Source organism: Pangasianodon hypophthalmus, chromosome 1 (assembly GCF_027358585.1).
Source record: "Pangasianodon hypophthalmus isolate fPanHyp1 chromosome 1, fPanHyp1.pri, whole genome shotgun sequence".
Taxonomy (NCBI): domain Eukaryota; kingdom Metazoa; phylum Chordata; class Actinopteri; order Siluriformes; family Pangasiidae; genus Pangasianodon; species Pangasianodon hypophthalmus.
In genome coordinates, this window is record NC_069710.1 from 27,151,736 (window position 1) to 27,171,530 (window position 19,795).

Genomic DNA, 19,795 nt, shown 5'->3' on the forward strand with positions numbered 1-19,795 from the left:
TTTGTGCAAGTGATGAAATGGGGGGAAAATAAGTAAATAAATAAATAGCTGCCTGTAGTTCCATTTCATCCAACTGCCCCAAAGATTCCCTTTAAACATAGACTTTGCTATCTTCTTACACCAAGGAAAGGTAGAAGGGAACACAATGAAAATACTGTTGCAACACACTCCACTTTAAGCTCTGTTCATATCTGAAAACAGTGTCAAAACTAGGTTATGAGATCTCAACGTGATGTCTAGACTGAGGACAGCCATACTGTCAGTCACCAGCACAAAAGACTGTGGGTCAAAGGTCACATAAGTAGAACATGCAGTCATATGGAAAGGTAGTAACACTTCAGTACACACCAGTCTTCACATTCAATGTATGAAACAAGCATACACTCGTGCATGTTTGCGTAAAGTTTTGGAGGTCAGTGAGCAGGACCAGGCTGTGTTAAAGGCTCTGGCAGCTCAGTGGAGCAGAACAGATCCTGCTCACCACCTCCTGTCATACTCTCTTCCTCACACAGGTGCAGAGAGAGACGGGGGCCATGCATGCACTACACACTGTGACCAGGGACACTCACAATGGTGCAGTAGGGGACTTCTCCAAAGAACAGGGCAGGACATTACGGACTGAGGGGAGGAAAACAGTAGACATGGGAGCAAAGTGGAGACCAGACACCAAGCTCAGCTTTCTATCTAGCACAGTATCAACCAAGATTTAGCCTACAGGGTGTCTGAAAAGTCAGGAACCAATGGCAGTTAAACTACATATATACAGTCAGGTCCATAAATATTAGGACAGTGACACAGTTTTGGTAATTTTGCCTCTGTACACCACCACAGTGGATTTGAAATGAAGCAGTCAAGATGTGACTGAAGCGTAGACTTTCAGCTTTAATTCAAGGGGTTTAACAAAAATGTTGCATTAACCGTTTAGGAATTACAGCCATTTTTTACAGAGTTCCTCCATTTTCACAGGCTCAAAAGTAATGGGACAATTGACTGATAAGCAGTTTCATGGCCAGCTGTGGCCTGTTTCCTCCTTACATCATGATAAATTAAGGAGATAAAAGGTCTGGAGCTGATTCCAAGTGTTGAATTTGCATTTGGTAGCTGTTCATGGGAACTCTCAATATGCCGTCCAAAGAGGTGTTGATGCAAGTGAAGGAGGCCATCATTAGGCTGAAAAACCAAAACAGACCTATCAGAGAGATAGCAGAAACTTTAGGAGGGCCAAATCAACAATTTGGTACATTCTTAAAAAGAAGGAATGCACTGGCGAGCTCAGCAACACCAAAAGGCCTGGGAGACCACAGAAAACAACTAAAGTGGATGATTGCAGAATTCTTTTCTTATTGAAGAACAACCCCTTCACAACATCTAGCCAAGTCAGGAACACTCTGGAGGAGGTGGGCCTATCATTGTCAAAGTCTACAATCAAGAGCCACCTTCATGAATGTAAATACAGACGGTTTACCTCAAGATGCAAACCGCTGGTAACACTCAAGAACACAAAGGCCAGATTAGACTTTGCTAAAAAACCTCTAAAAAAAAGCCTGACCAGTTCTGATGCAAGATTAACTTGTACCAGAATGATGGGAAGAGAAAAGTATGGAGACGGAAAGGAAGGGCTCATGATCCAAAGCATACCACATCATCCGTCAAACATGTGGAGGCAGTGTTATGGCATGGGCATGTTTGGCTGCCAATGGAACTGGGACACTGGGGTTTATTGATAATGTGACTGTTGATAGAAGTAGCAGGATGAATTCTGAAGTGTACAGAGCTATACTTTCTGCTCAGATTCAGTCAAATGCTGCAAAACTGATAGGACAGCACTTCACAGTACAGATGGATAACAACCCAAAACATACTGTGAAAGCAGCCCAAGAGCTTGGAAATTAAATGTTCTTAAATGGCCGAGTCAGTCACCTGACCTCAACCCAACTGAGCTGGTTTTCACTTGCTGAAGACAAATCTGAAGGCAGAATGACCCACAAACAAGCAGCAACTGAAGATGGCTGCAGTAAAGACCTGGCAAATCATCTCGAGGGAGGAAACTCAGCATTTGGTGATGTCCATGGGGTCCAGACTTCAGGTAGTCATTGACTGCAAAGGATTTACCTCCAAGTAATAAAAATAATCCTAATATTTATGATTATATTAGTTTGTCCCATTACTTTTGAGCCTGTGAAAATGGAGGAACTCTGTAAAAAATGGCTGTAATTCCTAAACGGTTAATGCAATATTTTTGTTAAACCCCTTGAATTAAAGCTGAAAGTCTACGCTTAAGTCACATCTTGACTGCTTCATTTCAAATCCACTGTGGTGGTGTACAGAGGCAAAATTACCCAAACTGTGTCACTGTCCCAATATTTATGGACCTGACTATATATATATATATATATATATATATATATATATATATATATATATTTTTTTTTAAGAGGCAGTGCTTCTTGGTACTTCTTGGTACTTCTTGGTACTTACTGGTTCCTGATTTTTTTGGACACCCTTTAAATAAAATTATAAATATATTTTATGTTACAGTAAGTCCTAGCTCTTATAATACTGCAATTAGGACAGCAACAATGTCATTCCTTTGTTTATCTATTTACAGTTAATCTTAGGGGCCATTTACACGACAACGTTTTCAGCCAAAAACGGGAAACTTTTTATGCGTTTTGCCTGTTCATTTACACGACAACAGCGTTTTGGGGACCGAAAACGTATATTTTTGAAAACGGGTTTCAAAGTGCAAGTTTTTGAAAACGTTTCCGTTATCGTCTCAGTGTAAACACCCAATACAGGAATCTTTGAAAATGGTGACGTCATGTCCGTGCATAGTACGTGTTAGGTATATAGACATGCGCAGTACATGTCTAATGTAAAGGCAAGCGTGAACAAACATACACAACAATGGCGGAGTACATGGTAGTGTTGTTGCTGCTCAAGAGTTTGCTAACGCTTCTTCAGCAAAGTGTGGATTTACTTCACCAATATTACAACCAACTAACAAGGTGACAGCGCCAACTACTGGCCTGGCATACGTAATACAGCGTTTTTGGCCGTTATCGCGGATATGTGTAAACACGAATCGTTTTGAAAACGTTGTTGTGTATACGTGAAACTTTTTGAAAACGCAAGAGAAAAACTTTTCAGTTTTTGACTACATGTGTAAACGTAGCCTTAGACATAGATAGTTTATGGAAAGCGCAAGTTTTTGAGGTGTGCAGGAAGATGAGCCACAGCTACAGGAGGTGAAGTTGAACAGGTGATGGATAAACTCACATGAATTCACCCTTTCTTCACAATTAAACCACAATTGAATTAAAAAATTTATTTACAACAATAACTTTATATGAATTTCAATGTTTGTCATATTTTTTTCACTTGGATGTTCCACTGACCAGTGGAATGGGGGAGGACAGTAAGGAGGTAAAATAGTTTTATTGAACACATAGGTCAAGCACATCAGTCTGTACTGCTGGTTTAGAGGTAATATCACTATTTTCCAGTGGATTATGCTCTTTGTCGGTCATTTATACCTGGTACACACAGTGTCTACTGAAGCTCCGCTACAACTGAGGTGTGGACAAAATTAAAAATAATGAGATAAATAGGGAGAAATGGTGAGAAAAAAAGAAGCAAGAAGGAAGAAGAAAGATTTAGTGGAGTGTTTGTGTGGAAGCCGGCCGACATCTTTTAAACACTCGCCAATGTACTTCCACAAAAACAAACTGCAAACGTAATTGGGTTCAGTCATTTACAAGGATAAATGGGGGGAACTGGAGTGTGAGTGTGTGTGTGTGTGTGTGTGTGTGTGTGTGTGTGTAATCCCGCTAGCAGCGAAAAAACAAAGCAGCTAGTTAATTAAGGTAGGCAAAGCTGGGCTTCAGCATGGGCCGCACTGAGGGAGCTTCTCTCTAGTGAGCTGCCATTTGCACTGTGAATAATCACTGCATGCGTGCGTGCATGTGTGTATGTGAGTGTGTGTGTGTGTTATATGGTGTGGTGGTCTTTCAATGAAGAGGATTTTCACCATTTTTTCACTTAAGAGACACAGGTTTATGGAAAGATCAGACAAAGACAGATACAAGAGTCACTCTAACAGAAAAGTTTGAACCAAGAGGAATGGAAATCTGCCATGTTATTCCAAGGATAAATCCATGTTCTTCCTTTCTAATGCAAAGCAAGGACTATAGGCCAAATTCTTGTACATGTACATTTACCTCACCAGCCTTTCTAAAGATCATGGTGGACAGTTTCAGCTTTCAGATCTGGGTTATCAGAACATTTGTAATAAATTATAAGGTTAGGTTATAATGTGACCAAATCAACATCCCAGTTCTGAAATCTTTCCTAACTTTAAAAGTTATATCACCAACTAATATCATGGAAGAGTAAGTCCAGTAAACTTGAGCAACTGAATAGTATAGAAACTAAACATTTCTAAGAGCCATAACTCAAAGTTGGGACTGATTTATAGCGACATTACGGAGCCATTCAGCCATGTAAACGTTGCCATGGTGATACCGATAGCACATACCACATGTTGGCTATTGCACTTGTGAAGTACTATTACCAGTGGTTGGCTAGCTTGGTAATGGCTATTCCATGAGAGATCATACTAAATGGTTTTGTGCTATCTCAAAAGAAAAATCACATGTTAGTGCATAACACCAAAAGTAGGGGAAATGTAGCTCCCGACAGAACATTCAGTTATAATTCTGCTGTAGAACTGCTGTCACTGTTCCAAAAAATGTATATTTTTTAATTATTATAATGTAAACAAAACATTTCTCTAACCTAAAAATGTTAGCTGATATGTAGCTTACAGATATACAGTGTGTATTGTGATATTGTGTGTGTCAGAGTGACTGAGTTCTGTTGTGTTTGTGTGTTGGAGCTTACAGAGCTCATTACACTTGACTGGGCAGTTAGAGCCTGCAGCATGCCAGCGGCCCTCTGCCTGTGTGGCCCAGACAGCCAGCCCACCTGCTGGACATCTCAAGTGCCCTCCACCGCCCCCCTTTTAAACACACACACACACACACACACACACGCAGACACGCACACACGCGCGCACAAACCCCTTCATAAAGAAGGAGAATAATCAGATGCTTTAAGTGACACCATGAAATTAGCCACCAAAATTACCCCTGACATCTCTTTCCATTTCTAGGATTAAAATAAATGAATAAGTCCATTTTGGCTCGTCTTTCATGCTGGAAAGCAAAGCAGCACTGGACTCCTTACAGCCTGGTGTTCTGTTTTCATCAAGATAATTAAGGCTTGGACAAGGTGCTCAATTCATGGACAAAACCCAGGACTGTTCCACGTCTCTTTAATTCTTTTCTTCCTTGCTTACCTACCTCACTCACTCTCGGCTCTGTGCAGTTAATGCTCAGTTCTGGTCTGTTCACTAAATATTAAAAGGCCCACTTGAGAAAAATGACCGACTTTCCCTGACTGCTACAGCCTGAGACTGAGGCCAATCAGAACATCAGAAAACAAGTAAAAAAAATTGTCCTCATTGGGTAATCAGAATGATTGACAGCTCTGCCACTTGAGTGCTTTGATTAACACAGTCACTACATTCCTGTCCACTGAAGTAAACTTTATATAATGGATTGCTTGGGCAGAGCATAGCAACCAGGTCTAGGTCTACCAAGGCTATGTGTTTAAGTAATGACTGTTCTGGCACTCAGGATTCAATGAATAAGGCTTTTTAACTGTGCTGTTACAACTCAAGGTGAACAGGCATTTGGAGCACTTCAGTCAAGGCCAGAATGCAGCGCTTAGTATTGACTACAAGCCCACACATAAATGTCAATACACATTCACCACACTCACAGTACAACATACGGCTGCCATTCAACACTTTCACCAAAACAAAAACACCTCCACTTCAACAAAAAATAGTCCAAAACATGGATAAGGGGAAGGAGAGAAAGTTTTTCATGTGTTAAAATCCATCCTCAAATTTAATCCTAATACGAGAAAGAGTTATGCGAATTTTTAAGTTACATGACACAATAATTTACAGCATATTGGATAACAGAAAACCACAGTTGAACCTCAAAAGTCATTAATATTTTGAGGAATTATTTTATTGGTGTCATGATCAAAGAGCTGAGCATGAGTTAATTTGTGCACCCCTTCAAAAGTGGAGTAGAGGAGACAATATGGGAAATTTCTGCTCACCTGAGGGCCATGTCTGAATCAGAACCAATGAGAGCCAAAATAAACCCTTTTTCATCAATAATGCTGGTGGAAAAAAGTGTTGGTTCGGAGCTGGCATTAATCTCACAGTTCCTCCACAGTTTCCATTGTTTCAGATCTGGAACTAAGAACCGCTAACAACAACTATAAAGCATTATATTCAGGGAAAATAATGTCCTCAAAGCCAGAAATAAAACCCATCACATCTTCAATGGCTGTTATTTTGTATTTTTTACACATGTACCAGAAAGCTCCCACATCTATTACATCAACAGATGTACATGTTTGGATGGAAACGTGGATGGGTTTTTTTTTTTTTTTTTTTTAAAGCACAGTTGTGTATTACCTCTGGGATTTTATCTATATGTAAATAAAGAGACAGCAGCTGAAATACAAGAATCTGACGTGTCTCCAGGTGTTTTAGACAAATTTGGGAGCTTTTTACTGTGAGACACTGTACAAGATGTTCTTAGGAGTCGTCTCAGTGTGGGAAATGCAGAATGGAAAAAATAGTGGGGGCATTAAGAGTATTTTCATATCATTTTATGTGGCATATTTTGCTGTGTGCAAAAGCTTTGTAATATAATGTAATCTTTGTTCCTATTAATTCTGTGGATTTATTTGATCCATGTTTTGCTTGACATTGATCAATGGTTCGGGTGAAGTCAAAGCTGTTTATTTATAGAATATGCACAAAAAAAATCTGCAATTTGCATTACAACGTCCTCTTTGGCCCAGACATCCAGCACCAGCAACTTTTTTTTTGATGGAAAGGGTCTATAAAACACCTTCCTTCTCCACTACAACATGTCTTTCCAACCACAGACTTTGTGAAACCTGAAATAGGAAGAAACGTAACAAGTTCAGCATGGATTAATCACTTTATTTGATGCCTGGCCCACAGGATCAGATTACTTTTACATATGCTGCTGCCCATACCCTAGTTCAACTGTTTCCAGGATGACCAGAGATCACTGCCTAAGACCAGTGCAGCAGGGTTTGAAAACAGCTTAAACACTTAACCAAACTCTCAGTGCCAGAAATCCCAGGTCAGGAGAAAATGTGCAAGCGTGAAAATAGTCTTCACTCAAATCAAACACCTTCATACAACTCTCACTCCTATTCCCTGCATGGGAAAACATGGTCACACAAACTTTCTGTATCCTTTACACATACATACACACACACACACACACACACACACAATTCAGAGCCTGCAGTTGCAAATGACCCAGAAGCTTCACTGCTCCCTTCACAGTAAACCTGTTTCCATTACACACTCATTACACAGAGAGTCCTCAGGTTCTACCACACACACACACACACACACACACACACTTATAGAAGCTATTGCAGCATGCCCATAATCCTCACTACATCACTATTCAACATGTTCAACAAACTATTTTTCTTACATCATTAAAATGCAGTGCAAGGACCTGGTGTGGTGTACACTTCTTTCCTCTTCTCAACGTGACTCCAATCCCTGACACCTGCTTTTCCACCCATTCAAAGTCTGGAGAGAATAATTTAACAGGATGAATATCTGTGTAAAATGTTCTATACTCACTGCACTGAACTCTCAGGATCAGATATTCTATCTGTATCTACACGAAAAACCTTATGTATTATGTATGAAACTGGCTTTTGAGCCTAAATTAAGCACCAATCACATGGCTGCACACAAAGTGTATACATGCTCATTTGAGAGAGGATTGCACAAAAATTGAGTGGAGAAATGAGAAGTGCGACCGATTACATATTCCATTCACATTCTAAAACTTTCAGCAATCATTGGAGGTCCATTTTGTGTGTGATTCTGTCCGCCCCCTAAAAAACAGGAGGAGATTAGAGTCATGATTGTTGCTCTGAATTTCATAGGCAGTGTTGGCAGGTGCACGGTTTTCCTTCATAATTGATATACTTTTGCAGACACATGTTTGTTTGTTTTTTATTCACATCTTTTAATACTACCTGTCAACTGGACTGGTTTTTGAGAACCCTCATCATAGCACAAGCATCAGGGAACACATACATCAATTTCCTAACATCTAACAGAGAAATTCAACACATTAAAGCTGTCAATTTTCCAAATATTATAGAAGCTGGAATCAACCATAAGGAAAATGGAAGTAGGCTAAATTGCACACTTTTAATGCTCTGAACACTGTTGACATGTTCTGACATGAGAGTCTATATATAATAAGGCCTTAGTTTATTAACACACTATCTTCTTCAGTCCCAAGCTTTTTGACAGTTCAATCATTGACTATTTTCACCATTTCACAGCAACAATTTGCACCTCACACAAAGTGCATTTAGCAGGCGGTCCTAGGCAAGATCTGGCCCTCGGGCTGATAATGACACTGTTTATTCCTCACCTATAAAACCAAAATAAAACTTGAACAATGAAGTTTGCTCACTCTGTGCAGCACTGTGTGCAAACAGCTCTAGTGTGGAGTGATGCGGCGCTATGTGCATGTTCATCTTTCTAGCTCGGTTAAACCACAGCCACTGAGTTCTGGATCGTACCCGAGGAGAGGCGACTAGAAATCTCTCGAGCAGAATAACAACTCGGAGAACAAAATACAGAAATGACTGGATAAATGAGTCATTATGAACAAAGCAATGAGCTAATTGCATTCACTCCATTGCAAAGGCCTTGAATGTGTGTGCGCGAGTGTGTGTATTAACTCATGTACTCGTGTGTGGGTCGGTGCAATGTTTTAATTAGCCCACCAATATGAAGATATTTCATTCATGGCTCGTTGCTCCAGTGTCGATTCTAACATCAACAGATTCTTCAGACAGAAAAAAAGAAAGAATATCAAGACCAACACATGCTACTAAAACCCTCTCTTACTTTACAGCAGGCTTCAATTAGACAAGTAGATAATTAGAATCAAGTTTTATCTCATCAGCATCATTCTTCTCCCTTCCATTTAAAACAGCTCTTCTGCTGTATGTAAAACGTGTACTACAGGCAGTGAGAAGATAGAGCCATTGACTTAATGAGGCGGCTTATTCAAAACCTATAAAACAGGCCACAACATTATGTCAATAGAATTAAGTGGCAATTAAAGGTCTGTGAGAAATCAGCAGAGAAACATCGAACCGTAGCGTCTCACTGAAGTGGAAAGGCTGGGTCGCTCTCTCCATGAGCCAACTGTAAAATGGTAATGGCACATTAAACTGTAGATGGCATTAAAAACGCAATCGCTCATAAATGCGAGAAAGCCAAGAGGGATGACGACGGTGCACAAGCCAGCCTCCGCTGGAATTTTAAAAAGCCTATTTGCCTAAGTAGAAAAGAGAAACAGCTAAAGAGAAATAGGGGGCGTCAGGGAGAGATTGAGACACAGATCCAAACTCAAAGAGAGAGCGAGAGGTGTGTGTTTGGGGTCAGGCTGTTCTGTAACGGAGCATGGCTGAAATAAATTACACTGTCAGCTCGAGCCTGGGCCTTGACTGACTGCTTCTCCGGATCGAGCTACCAGCCAGCAGCGGCTTCACATCGAGCCAGGACTCTTTCCACGCCATGCCACAGCCTTAATGATGATGCACGAGCCAAAGAGAGCTTCTTCTACCGCAAAACACACACATGCGCGCTGCCACTGCATGCAGGTGAGAGTATGTGTGTGTAGGAGAGCAGGGGAATGAGAGGGTGAAATGGATCCTGGCAGCTTGAGAAAATCGATTGTGAAAATTAATAAGTGAATTCCCTCCAGCATGCTCCGTGCTTCCAACGACTCAATCTCCTTTTTCGCACCTCTCCTTTTTCATTCCGCTCCTTTATGGGTTTCAAACGCCGCCCACACACCTCGAGACGGCTCTGCTGAAGGACTGACGGAGCTGAGAGCAAGTGTGTGTGTCGAGAGCCAGAGAGAGCGCTATTAGATGGGTTGAACCAGTCAAAACTAGCAGTGTGTGGTGCTCTTGTACAAGGTCAGAGAAATTGTCCCCTGTACTTCAGGAGTCTTTGTCTGGTTATTTCTGTCGTTCTATGTTATTTTGTTCCAGGTATCTAACGTCAATTCACTCACTGACTTCTTATAAGAGTGTGGAGTGTTATTCTGTGTTATAAACAATCATCAGTGGAGATGTTATGGAGCCACCATTATGGAACGACACAGAACGGCACTCCAGACACAGAGATGCAATTTGGGAGTACACTTGAAGAGTTCTGGTTGGTTAAGGTTTCAGTACCTGCTCTTGGCGTTCAAGCCAGCGGTCCACCATGGGATGATTGGCACTGAGGGATGAGCGTGCGCCCTCTCTGTGGAACTGGTTGGCCCATGCTGCTGTGTCACGGGGAAGACTGCGGTAGCCAGCCGGTCCCTTAACCTGGAGGAACACATACACAATACACAAAATAATTAAATGCTGTCTACAGTAAATCCCACTCACATATCTCTAAATGACACTCCATTCACTCTGCATTGAGCCTTATCCTAATTAACTGGGCCAAGATATTTAAAATTAACATTTCCACTGCTGTGCTGAAATTATCTATGTTTGACATAAAATAATAAATATGGAATACAGTAATGCCACCCGCGGATGTGACAGACACAAGCCACGCTGAGCTGTTATTAGCAATATTATGATTGGCAGGCCAAGGAAGCTTGTTTTGGACCCGAGCCCTACCAAGACACGCTCATTCCAGCCAGGTCTCCGACATGCACTCATTCCTTCCCTTGCTAATTAACTCCATTACACGCTGCTAATTCACACCGTGGCTATAGTGTTATTTCATCTGGAGGTGAAATCAAATGCCCTGAAGCATAGGCACTTGAATTGAATCTCCACTTTCTGGCTGTATGCAGCAGACAGACATAAAGCAGTTTAGTTTCACACATCGGGGGCCTCGGCCTAGAAAGCCCGCCGAGCAAAGCGGCTCGTGGCTATAGACATAGCTGCATTAAAAACAAAAAACGGCTCCAGTTATAGAATCAGACGATCCACGTGAGGAGTTTTGCACAAAGTGGAGGAAAAGTGATCCATATGGTTAACTGGGGCATGTGGTAATGAAAAGCAGACGGGAATGTAAAGGAATGGGTCATCATGGCCACTGATCATCATCCCAGTACTTCTCAGAGCTTGGGATCATATAAGAAGCCTGCTTATTAGTTTTTATGACATAGTAAATGACACGAACACCCAGGCATGGAGAATATAAATCAGTGGAAAAGAAGGGCGGATCTGCTATCCACTGTCTCTGCTACTAGCACTCAAACAGAGAGCTGGAAGCAGAAACATGAAAAAGCAAAAGTGAACTTCTCATCTCCTATGAGAGATGAGAAGTTTATAAGTCTAGTCTTATTAATCAAGACGCCATCCAGACATATGTCATATAACCTAAATATCTGGGCAGATCTGAGAAAAAGCATCCACACTCCCACTTCAGCCTGTTGCAACAGTCATGTGTCGTGCACTATACTGAAAAACATCCAGGAAAATGTGGACCTTACTTGTGCTGATCATTATAACTTAGCGAAGCTCGTAGTGATGGCATTATGCGTGGAAGGCCAGTCATCTGGCCAAGAGCAGAGCCAGAAAAACACAAAGATACCTCTTTAAATAGAGCACATCTGGATTTTCATGCAAAATATGTGACTGAGGTATATATCCAGGAATTCCCAAAGAGCCATAAAGATATAGTAGACTATACTTGCTCAATCATAAAGACATCAGGAGCACATTAACTCAGTGCAACGTGAATCCAAGTTCACATTTCACATTGTTTCACAAGTTTACATTATTGTCATCAAAGCACTACAGGAAAGTGTAAATATACAGGCATATTAGGCATTATCGACCACAAACAGACCTTCCAACCATCTCCAGCTTTTGAGTGTTCAAGACCCAAAAACTCCAACAACACAAACAATCTTCTGCTGCAAAGTACAAAAAAGGTAAGACACCTTAATTCTTCAGTCTTAGTCAAAAGATAGCACAGTGCTGGATTATGGAGACCCTGACAAGCAGAGTGCTTTTAAATAGGATTACGAGCAAAAACAGCGAGACACGCTAATCTCATCGCAAGCTGCCGTGTCACATTCAGAGTACAGCATCCACCCCTCCGCCTTCTCTTCCACCCTTTCATTCGCTATATTACCATTTCTAAGGCACTGAAGAGTTGTCATCGCTGAGAAAGGAGGGTCATTTTGAGAGAATAATTGGCCTCTTCTTCACTCGTTGCCATGGGGGGGTTAGGGGGTGGAGAGAGTGAAGGAGCATCTCTATGATTCATTAGGAGCCAAAGGCACTGACCTCCAAAGTGAGCCACACAACAAAGCAAACGTTAGCACTACAAAGGAGTGCTCTCCATTCGGCACAGCACAGAGAAACGCTTTAGATGAAGGAATTGGCTATAAGACGAGTTGCACAACTTCAGTCTTAAAGCAAGCAGGGTTTTCGTGAGGCCTAGCTGAGTAAGACTGCAGATGTTCACAGTAAAGTGAAAGCCAGAATACAGCATACAGTACAACATATAAAGTCTATAGGCAAGGGGATAAAAATATTCCATGTGCAAAGAATCTCTGGTCAGCTTCTGTCTATTAAAGTCGACCTAAACTTTAAAAAAAGAAAAAGAAAAAGAAGAAAAGACTAAATATTTCAGGTGAGTTAATCTGATTGAGCACACTGGAATAGAGTGAAAAACTAGTTGAGGATTGACCATGTGACAGGAAAACCTTACTACATCCTAAAATAGAAGAGCAAATTACAGAACACCACATGATACTTTACACTGATAGATCAGGCAAAGGGGGCGAAGACTTTAGCATTTGGGGTGTGTCCAACATGCATATTTATAAGATCAGGAAAATCAGGGTTACCCAAACTTTTGTAAACTGGGTGGGAATTTATGGGTTGGGTTTGGCCTACAAAAACATTTACATAAAACTTTATTAAACGATTGGCAAATGAGCCTTTGTCTGTTTTTTGTGAGAAACTTAAACTTCAAGCAACACATGGTTCATTACAGAGGAGGTTTTGGATGATTTTTTGTGGGGTCTTACCTTGCGCTCCAAGCTGTTGGTTCCACTGGTGGCGTTGGGTTTGAGGAAACCAGCCGTGGTGGACCAGCGTGTCGGGTTCTTCCTGGACGGCTCTTCTGGTTGGAGTGGGGTCTCTGGCAGACCCACGAGAGCCGGATCACTACTGCGCCTCACTTGCAGACGCATGTCTGAGACAGAGAAAGACAGACAGAGGCAGAGAGAGGATTAATATCACATTCTTCCTCCTAATATGTAGCTGTCTCGTTGCACAATAGGAACCCCATTCAGGCGAGAAGAGGAGCACATGTCCTACATGGCCGAGTTGATTCCACCCACAGCTCTTCAGCTTGGCTGTTTTGTTTCCTGCAGATAGCCCATTTCAGTTCTGCGCTCACACAGGATGGCAAAGCAGCAGTATACTCATGTCAGACACAAAGCCTGGGCCCTTACAGCTTAAAGAAAAAAGCCTTGACAATGATGATCTTTGAGCCATGCTTTAGCCTGTTACACTGTACAGAGAGACCTAGACTATGGTAGAGACAGTGGATAGGAATAGACAGAGAGACATGTCTCTGAAGTGGTAAGGTGTAATGGACTTGAACTACAGGTCAGGTAAGAGAAGTCCAGCCAGGCACTGGGAATGACGTGCTCTTTTGCACACAAGCCTTCTTTTCACAGAAGAAACTGCTTACTGCAAGTCTGTGACGGCCAGCAGCAATGAGATAAATCTTTTTAATTACCTGAGATTTAAACTATAAATGCAAGTCATAAACCTCTAGTCATAAATATCAAGTGCAGAGAGCACACATACCCAAAGGCCATTTTGTGGTAACAATTATTTTCAATTTAATATCAGAATTGATTTTGATATGGACATGGAGTCTGAAAATCTGTGCACCTGACTCAATATTTACAATATGACAATCAAGTCAACAAACTCAATCAAATAATTATTTTCTGTGTACTGTGTGTTTCCCAAGAGGCATGGAGACCATGTTTATCAGTAAGAATGAAAAAGGCATGTCCTCTGCTTGTCAGTCACAGTGAAGGAGGCTTGGCCATGGTGACTAATGAAGGAGGCGTGGCCTATGTATTTTTCAGTAAAAAAGTAGTAGCCTCAGAGCTTGAATGTTGTAGTGAAGGGGGCATGGCCTATGGCTGTCTGTCCCAGTACAGGAGGCATAATCTCTGTGTTCATCATGCTCAATGAAGGAGGTGTGGCCTCTGTGTGTGTCAGTCGTAGTCAAGAAGGCGTGGCTGTACTAACTGTCAATCCTATTGAACTGTATACAAAATAGTAAATCGCATTATATCAGATAATGATAGTGGCTTCACTTTAGATTTCAAGTAATGGATCCCGTAGCAAGCAAGAAGGTTTATTCTCATTCTAATCCAACACAAGGCTGAGGATCAAATGAAATATTGCCTCTTCTGAGTCAGGATGCTACATATAACAATATACAAAATATACAGAGGACAGACATGAAATACAACATACAAACAAACGTATACATTAATATACACACACATGCAGGTCATAGTGCAAATACAGCGTTTGTGGTGCGATGACACTCATTATGATGAGTTATATGGAGGTTTAAACTGAGAGGAGGAGGACTTATTTAGAAGTCTTACAGCTTATAGTGGAAAAAAGATATTCATGAGTCCTGAGGATTTGGCTACCCATTTCGGGACACGGAGTGGCTGCTGTGACCACGCGCTACGCCTTCTTGGGAATCTTGCATCTCAAATCAGCACAGAAGACGACTTGCATAGTTCAGAAGGCTTATTCTGACTTTTAAATGGGACGGTCTCAATCTTACTGTTCAAAAATGATGCCTGTGTAGCAGCTTTCAAATGAAACTCAGGGGTAATTATGATATTTTGAAGTTTCCATTAGTACAGGCACATTAGCCTCTTTTGCACTGTAGGGCTGAATAGTTACAGCTGCTGCATCACACTGGCTGGTGAGCATGATTATGGTTCCTTTTCCCATGTTGTGCACTTTTCAGTTAAAAATAGAAACCTCAGTAATGACACAAACTGATGCATAAGTCAGCGGTGACATCCCGGGGTCATAATCAATGGCAAAGCAGTCATTACGATATATATGCAATAAATTATGTTTGTGCATGTATAAATATACTACATGAAGTAAAACATTTTACTAATTAAAACGTATGCTTCACTGTTTCTTTATTCTACACTGATGGACAGGCATACTCCATCTACACACTGCACTAAATTGCTATGCTGTATGCAACTGACACTATAAGGCCAAAGTATGTGGACACCTGATCATCACACCCATATGTGCTTGTTGAACATCACATTCCAGATTTAGTCCCCCTTTGCCGTTATATCCTCCACTCTTCTGGGAAGGCTTTGCACTACATTTTGAAGCATGGCTGTGGGGATTTGTGATCATTCAGCTAAATGAGCATTAGTGACATCAGGCGCTGATGTTGGATGAGGAGACCTGGGGTGCAATCAGTGTTCCAGTTCATCCCAAAGGTGTTCAGTGGGGTTGAGGACAGGGCTCTGTGCAGGACACTGCAGTTCTTCTACTCCAAGCTTAACGCATCATGTCTTCATGGAGCTCGGTTTGTGCACAGGGGCATTGTCATGCTGAAACAGGTTTGGGCCTCTTAGTTTCAGTGAAGGGAAATAATGCTACAGCATACAAAGACATTCTAGACAATTCTGTGCTTCCAACTTTGTGGTAACAGTTTGGCAAAGAAACACATATGGGTGTGAAGGTCAGATGTCCACATACCTTTGGCCATATTGTCTATATAGCTGACTATTACCCAAGTACCTTACAATTTAATAATATTTAAATCAGGCAATGCCTTCCATTAATTCTGGTTAATATTAAACTTCAGCTATTTAGGTAGCAGCATATTTATATTATGATTACCATCTATCCAACTTCCATCAAGCTAAAATAGTGTTGTTGTCTATTCAATTCATTCATGTCTATTTATAAAGTGATTGCCTTAAATGGCTGGGAGTAAATAGAGATACTTTTGAGGCAATATTCAACTTAATGGCTGAATTGGAGTCTAATGGTCAACCTTCACAGAATATCAAATTATTTACTTAAGAACGCTGTGTCTCGTCTAGCTAATAATTTTCAATCTTTTTTTTCCTATTTTAAATACTCTTGGATCGGGCTCTCAGTGTACGAGTCTCCATTTATACGTAGGGTGAACACCTATGTCAAGCTATCCCACCAGTTTTGTCGTGTCAGTACAGTTAGCTAACCATGCCTTACAAAAGTGGTGAGTGCAGCTTGAAAGCATTACAGGCTTAACCGTGCTCATGTGGAAATTCCATCTAAACGGTTTCTCTCCTTGCGCAGGACCATTAGCTATACACTGGAAAAGGGGCTATTCTTACTCACACATCAGCTTAGAGCAGGACTAATCTACAGTCTATGAACACTGCTTGACCAAGATTGGGAGTTATAGTTAGGATTACATAACATGTAGTAGCCCTTTCAGCATCAGCAGCCAAAAATGGTGTCTGATGACAAGTCTTGGGGAGCGGGTACGCAGACCTTCAGAGACGATATGGACCTGTTTATGACTGCTTTCTCCTCGTCCATCCACTCACCACGCAAACACTGCAGAAACCACCTGTCTGTCTTTCAATGCTTAGCATATGGTTGTTGTTCTCTGTCTGACTCACAAATGCAACCATATGCTGCCATACTGAGTCATATAAGATTCTTATGAACACTTATTGAAGAAGCAGCATGCATAGCCTTGGGGGCTGCCTGAAAACCATGATACCCGGGGGGCCATGGCAGTGCGAGTCTATAATTAGCCTGAAATTACTTCCAGAACTCAGTAATGATTTTTAAATACGCTCTCCACTGTCTGTGGTCAGCTTATGTCCAGTTCACATCTAGGTGACGAGCCTCTGAGGCATCAAGACCTGCTTAACTGCTTCCCATGTGTTAGATTAAAGTAAGGAATTGGGCTGAGAGGTCAATGTATAATGGCTAACACAAACACAAAAAGTATGAGCTAGGGAGGAAAGAAAAAAGATCAAATTACAATTACACACACTGACCTTGGTAAATGTCATTACAAAACGCTAATACCAGACAATTAATAACAAGATCTGACAAGAACCTTATATAAAATTGTAGATAATAGTCCTGGGGTGATGCTGAAAATGGGGAAACACACATTCCACTAAACATTAACGAGAAGAGACGGTTGGTATGGACAAAGGCGCATCTGTAAAATGCCTCCAAATCCTGTAGAGAGATTTTTTTTCCCTTTAAAGCAAGGCCGGTCAAAAGCCTTCTCTGTAATGAAGCGAATCTGGCTGGGAAGTCCAGCAGAGACACAGGAAACACTCAAACCTTCAGCAGATGTGCCGGAGCCAGCTACAGATGAAGACTGAATGAAATGCAAAAGAAGACATTCCCTCTTCCTCATTCTCCTTTTCATCTTTCTCTTTTTATCTCGGCAGGCCTTGACTGAGTAAAAATATTAAATGTGGGGCACGAGTCAACTCACGGACGCCTTAGAACATTCCCCTAAACAAGTGGCAGTGTTCAAGAAGAAGCTTGTGTTCATTATTTTGTTTAGAATTTTATTTTTAAACAGGATCAGAGTCTCTGAGTGGATCAATCCACATACGATCACCTGCAGCATGTGGTGTTAGTTGGAACTACTGCTGCACATCATGTGCTCTCTTATGAGTAAAATGTGCAGATTTGTCTTGACCCATTTTTACTTCTTTTGTCACGGAATACAAGTGGGGTTTTCCTACAAAGTCACGGTGTTTATTCTCATGTCAGACGGTCATTTCTAGTAAAAATATCTCTGCAACGTCATCCAAAAAACAGTCACAATGAGATTTTACTGCTGCCTTGTGAAATGTGTCAGGCATGAACACAAGGGCTTTTGTGCAGACACGAGGGTCTGAGCTGGAGACTCCATTATGCTAAATATTCGTCTGGATGTGAGTACAGACTGACCCACATACAAACCCCTACCCTGTTCTCCCTCTTTCCTTTCCCGTCTTTCTCCAATATAGACTCCTAATGTGTGATCGGATTAGCTCTTCGCCGCCCAGAAATTGGCTTCCCCTACCTTTAATAACCCGGACGACCACTTAAAGCTCCTCAGCCATCAATCTCAGGTGTGTTGGGGGACATCCAGGGCCCCTAACGAGATGGAAGGGCAATTTCAGACCCAGCGTGAGCGCTTAAGAAGTCTGCCACCCCCATACACCAGAGACTAGGTTCAACTCGCAGGAGCACCACTCACAAAGCTCATATTTACATCACTAATCTACTGCCTCAGGCTGCAGCCTCTGTGTGTGTGTGTGTGTGTGTGTGTGTGTGTTAGTTAGATAGTCCAACAGGGGATTCATCAGTATTTAACACAAATAGTGCAAATGTCTAGAAAGGATACACAGTGAGGGAAAAAAAAAAAACATGTACCTAATTTCATTACCATGTGTTATGTAAAAGCCTATCCTAACTTTGCCTTCATGAAAATGTGAATGGATGGGAGAAAAAAGTGCTACCAGAAGCACCTTAAATACTGCAGACTTAATAAGATTTACAACTTAGATATTTATATCTATTTAACAGTTATTCACACAGAGAGAAATCCAACAGAAACAAACACTCATGACCCCAGTGTGTCTGTTTTCATCACATTAAATCCATGTGACTTCACACACGCAAACTGATCTGTCAGTTATCAATGGAGTGCTGAACTGATTTAGCAGCAGATTTCTCAAACCCATACCACATGAAAGGTACTTTGAAGTAGAATACTTTCCCAATGAATTCACCATTAGCAAATGAAGATTAGGAGAACGTGTTGCAGTCCGATACATCCGAGTGACGGCTTCTGCAATAAGCTCTTACACGTGGTGCTGGGTTTGGAATTCGTTTTATCCACATTCACTGATAATCTCAGGTCCATAAATGAACTCTGAATGCTGTTAGGATGAAACTTTCCACCTGGCTGGGCAACACTAGCGCCGCACTGCTTGAGTCTGACTTTTCAAATACAGGTTGCTCTAATATATTACCGCATGCTTCCAGTCATTTAAATTGGCCGAGTGTCCATTTTGTCCTTGTGGCCAGTTAGTTGCCAGAGGAAAGCGTCCCTGACTGGCTGCCAGCAGCAGCCCGTCACACAGTGGAATACAGATCAGGTTCGGCCAGAGGACACGCGAGAAAAAAAGAAAGTGATGAGCATCATGGAGGCCAGCGCACTAATTCCATTTCACTCCATCACTCACTTCTTTCACTATCTCTCCTTTCTTTATGCAAATATGGTGACTGGATAAATTGGGCACAGTTTTATGGATTCAGTATGATATCAAGAACATGACCTTGGTATTCTAATGGAAAAAAATATAATATATATATATTTTTTTTTTTGGATCTGGAAATACTGAGAGTTGTATAGGTCTGCCAGAATGAATAAAATATGAAATAATGTCTTTGATGGGACTTTTTTTAAGAGCCAATTGTCAATGCTGTGTCCATATTGATGTCCCTGAAGATTAAGGCATGAGACCTCTTCAAAAGCAAAGTC

General features: G+C 41.3%; 1 protein-coding gene across 7 annotated transcripts in view; it reads right to left on the reverse strand.

The window, feature by feature from the left end:
* The window catches only part of pard3aa (par-3 family cell polarity regulator alpha, a), a 379,511-nt gene that overhangs the window by 206,864 nt on the left and 152,852 nt on the right, over positions 1-19,795 (reverse strand). For all 7 annotated transcript variants that reach the window (XM_053233962.1, XM_034309095.2, XM_026944876.3 and 4 more), the window contains exons 4-5: positions 13,236-13,402; positions 10,420-10,557 (exon numbers count right to left, since the gene is read on the reverse strand). In XM_053233962.1, the coding sequence (XP_053089937.1) occupies positions 10,420-10,557; positions 13,236-13,402 (305 nt within the window). The remainder of the gene's footprint in view (positions 1-10,419; positions 10,558-13,235; positions 13,403-19,795) is intronic.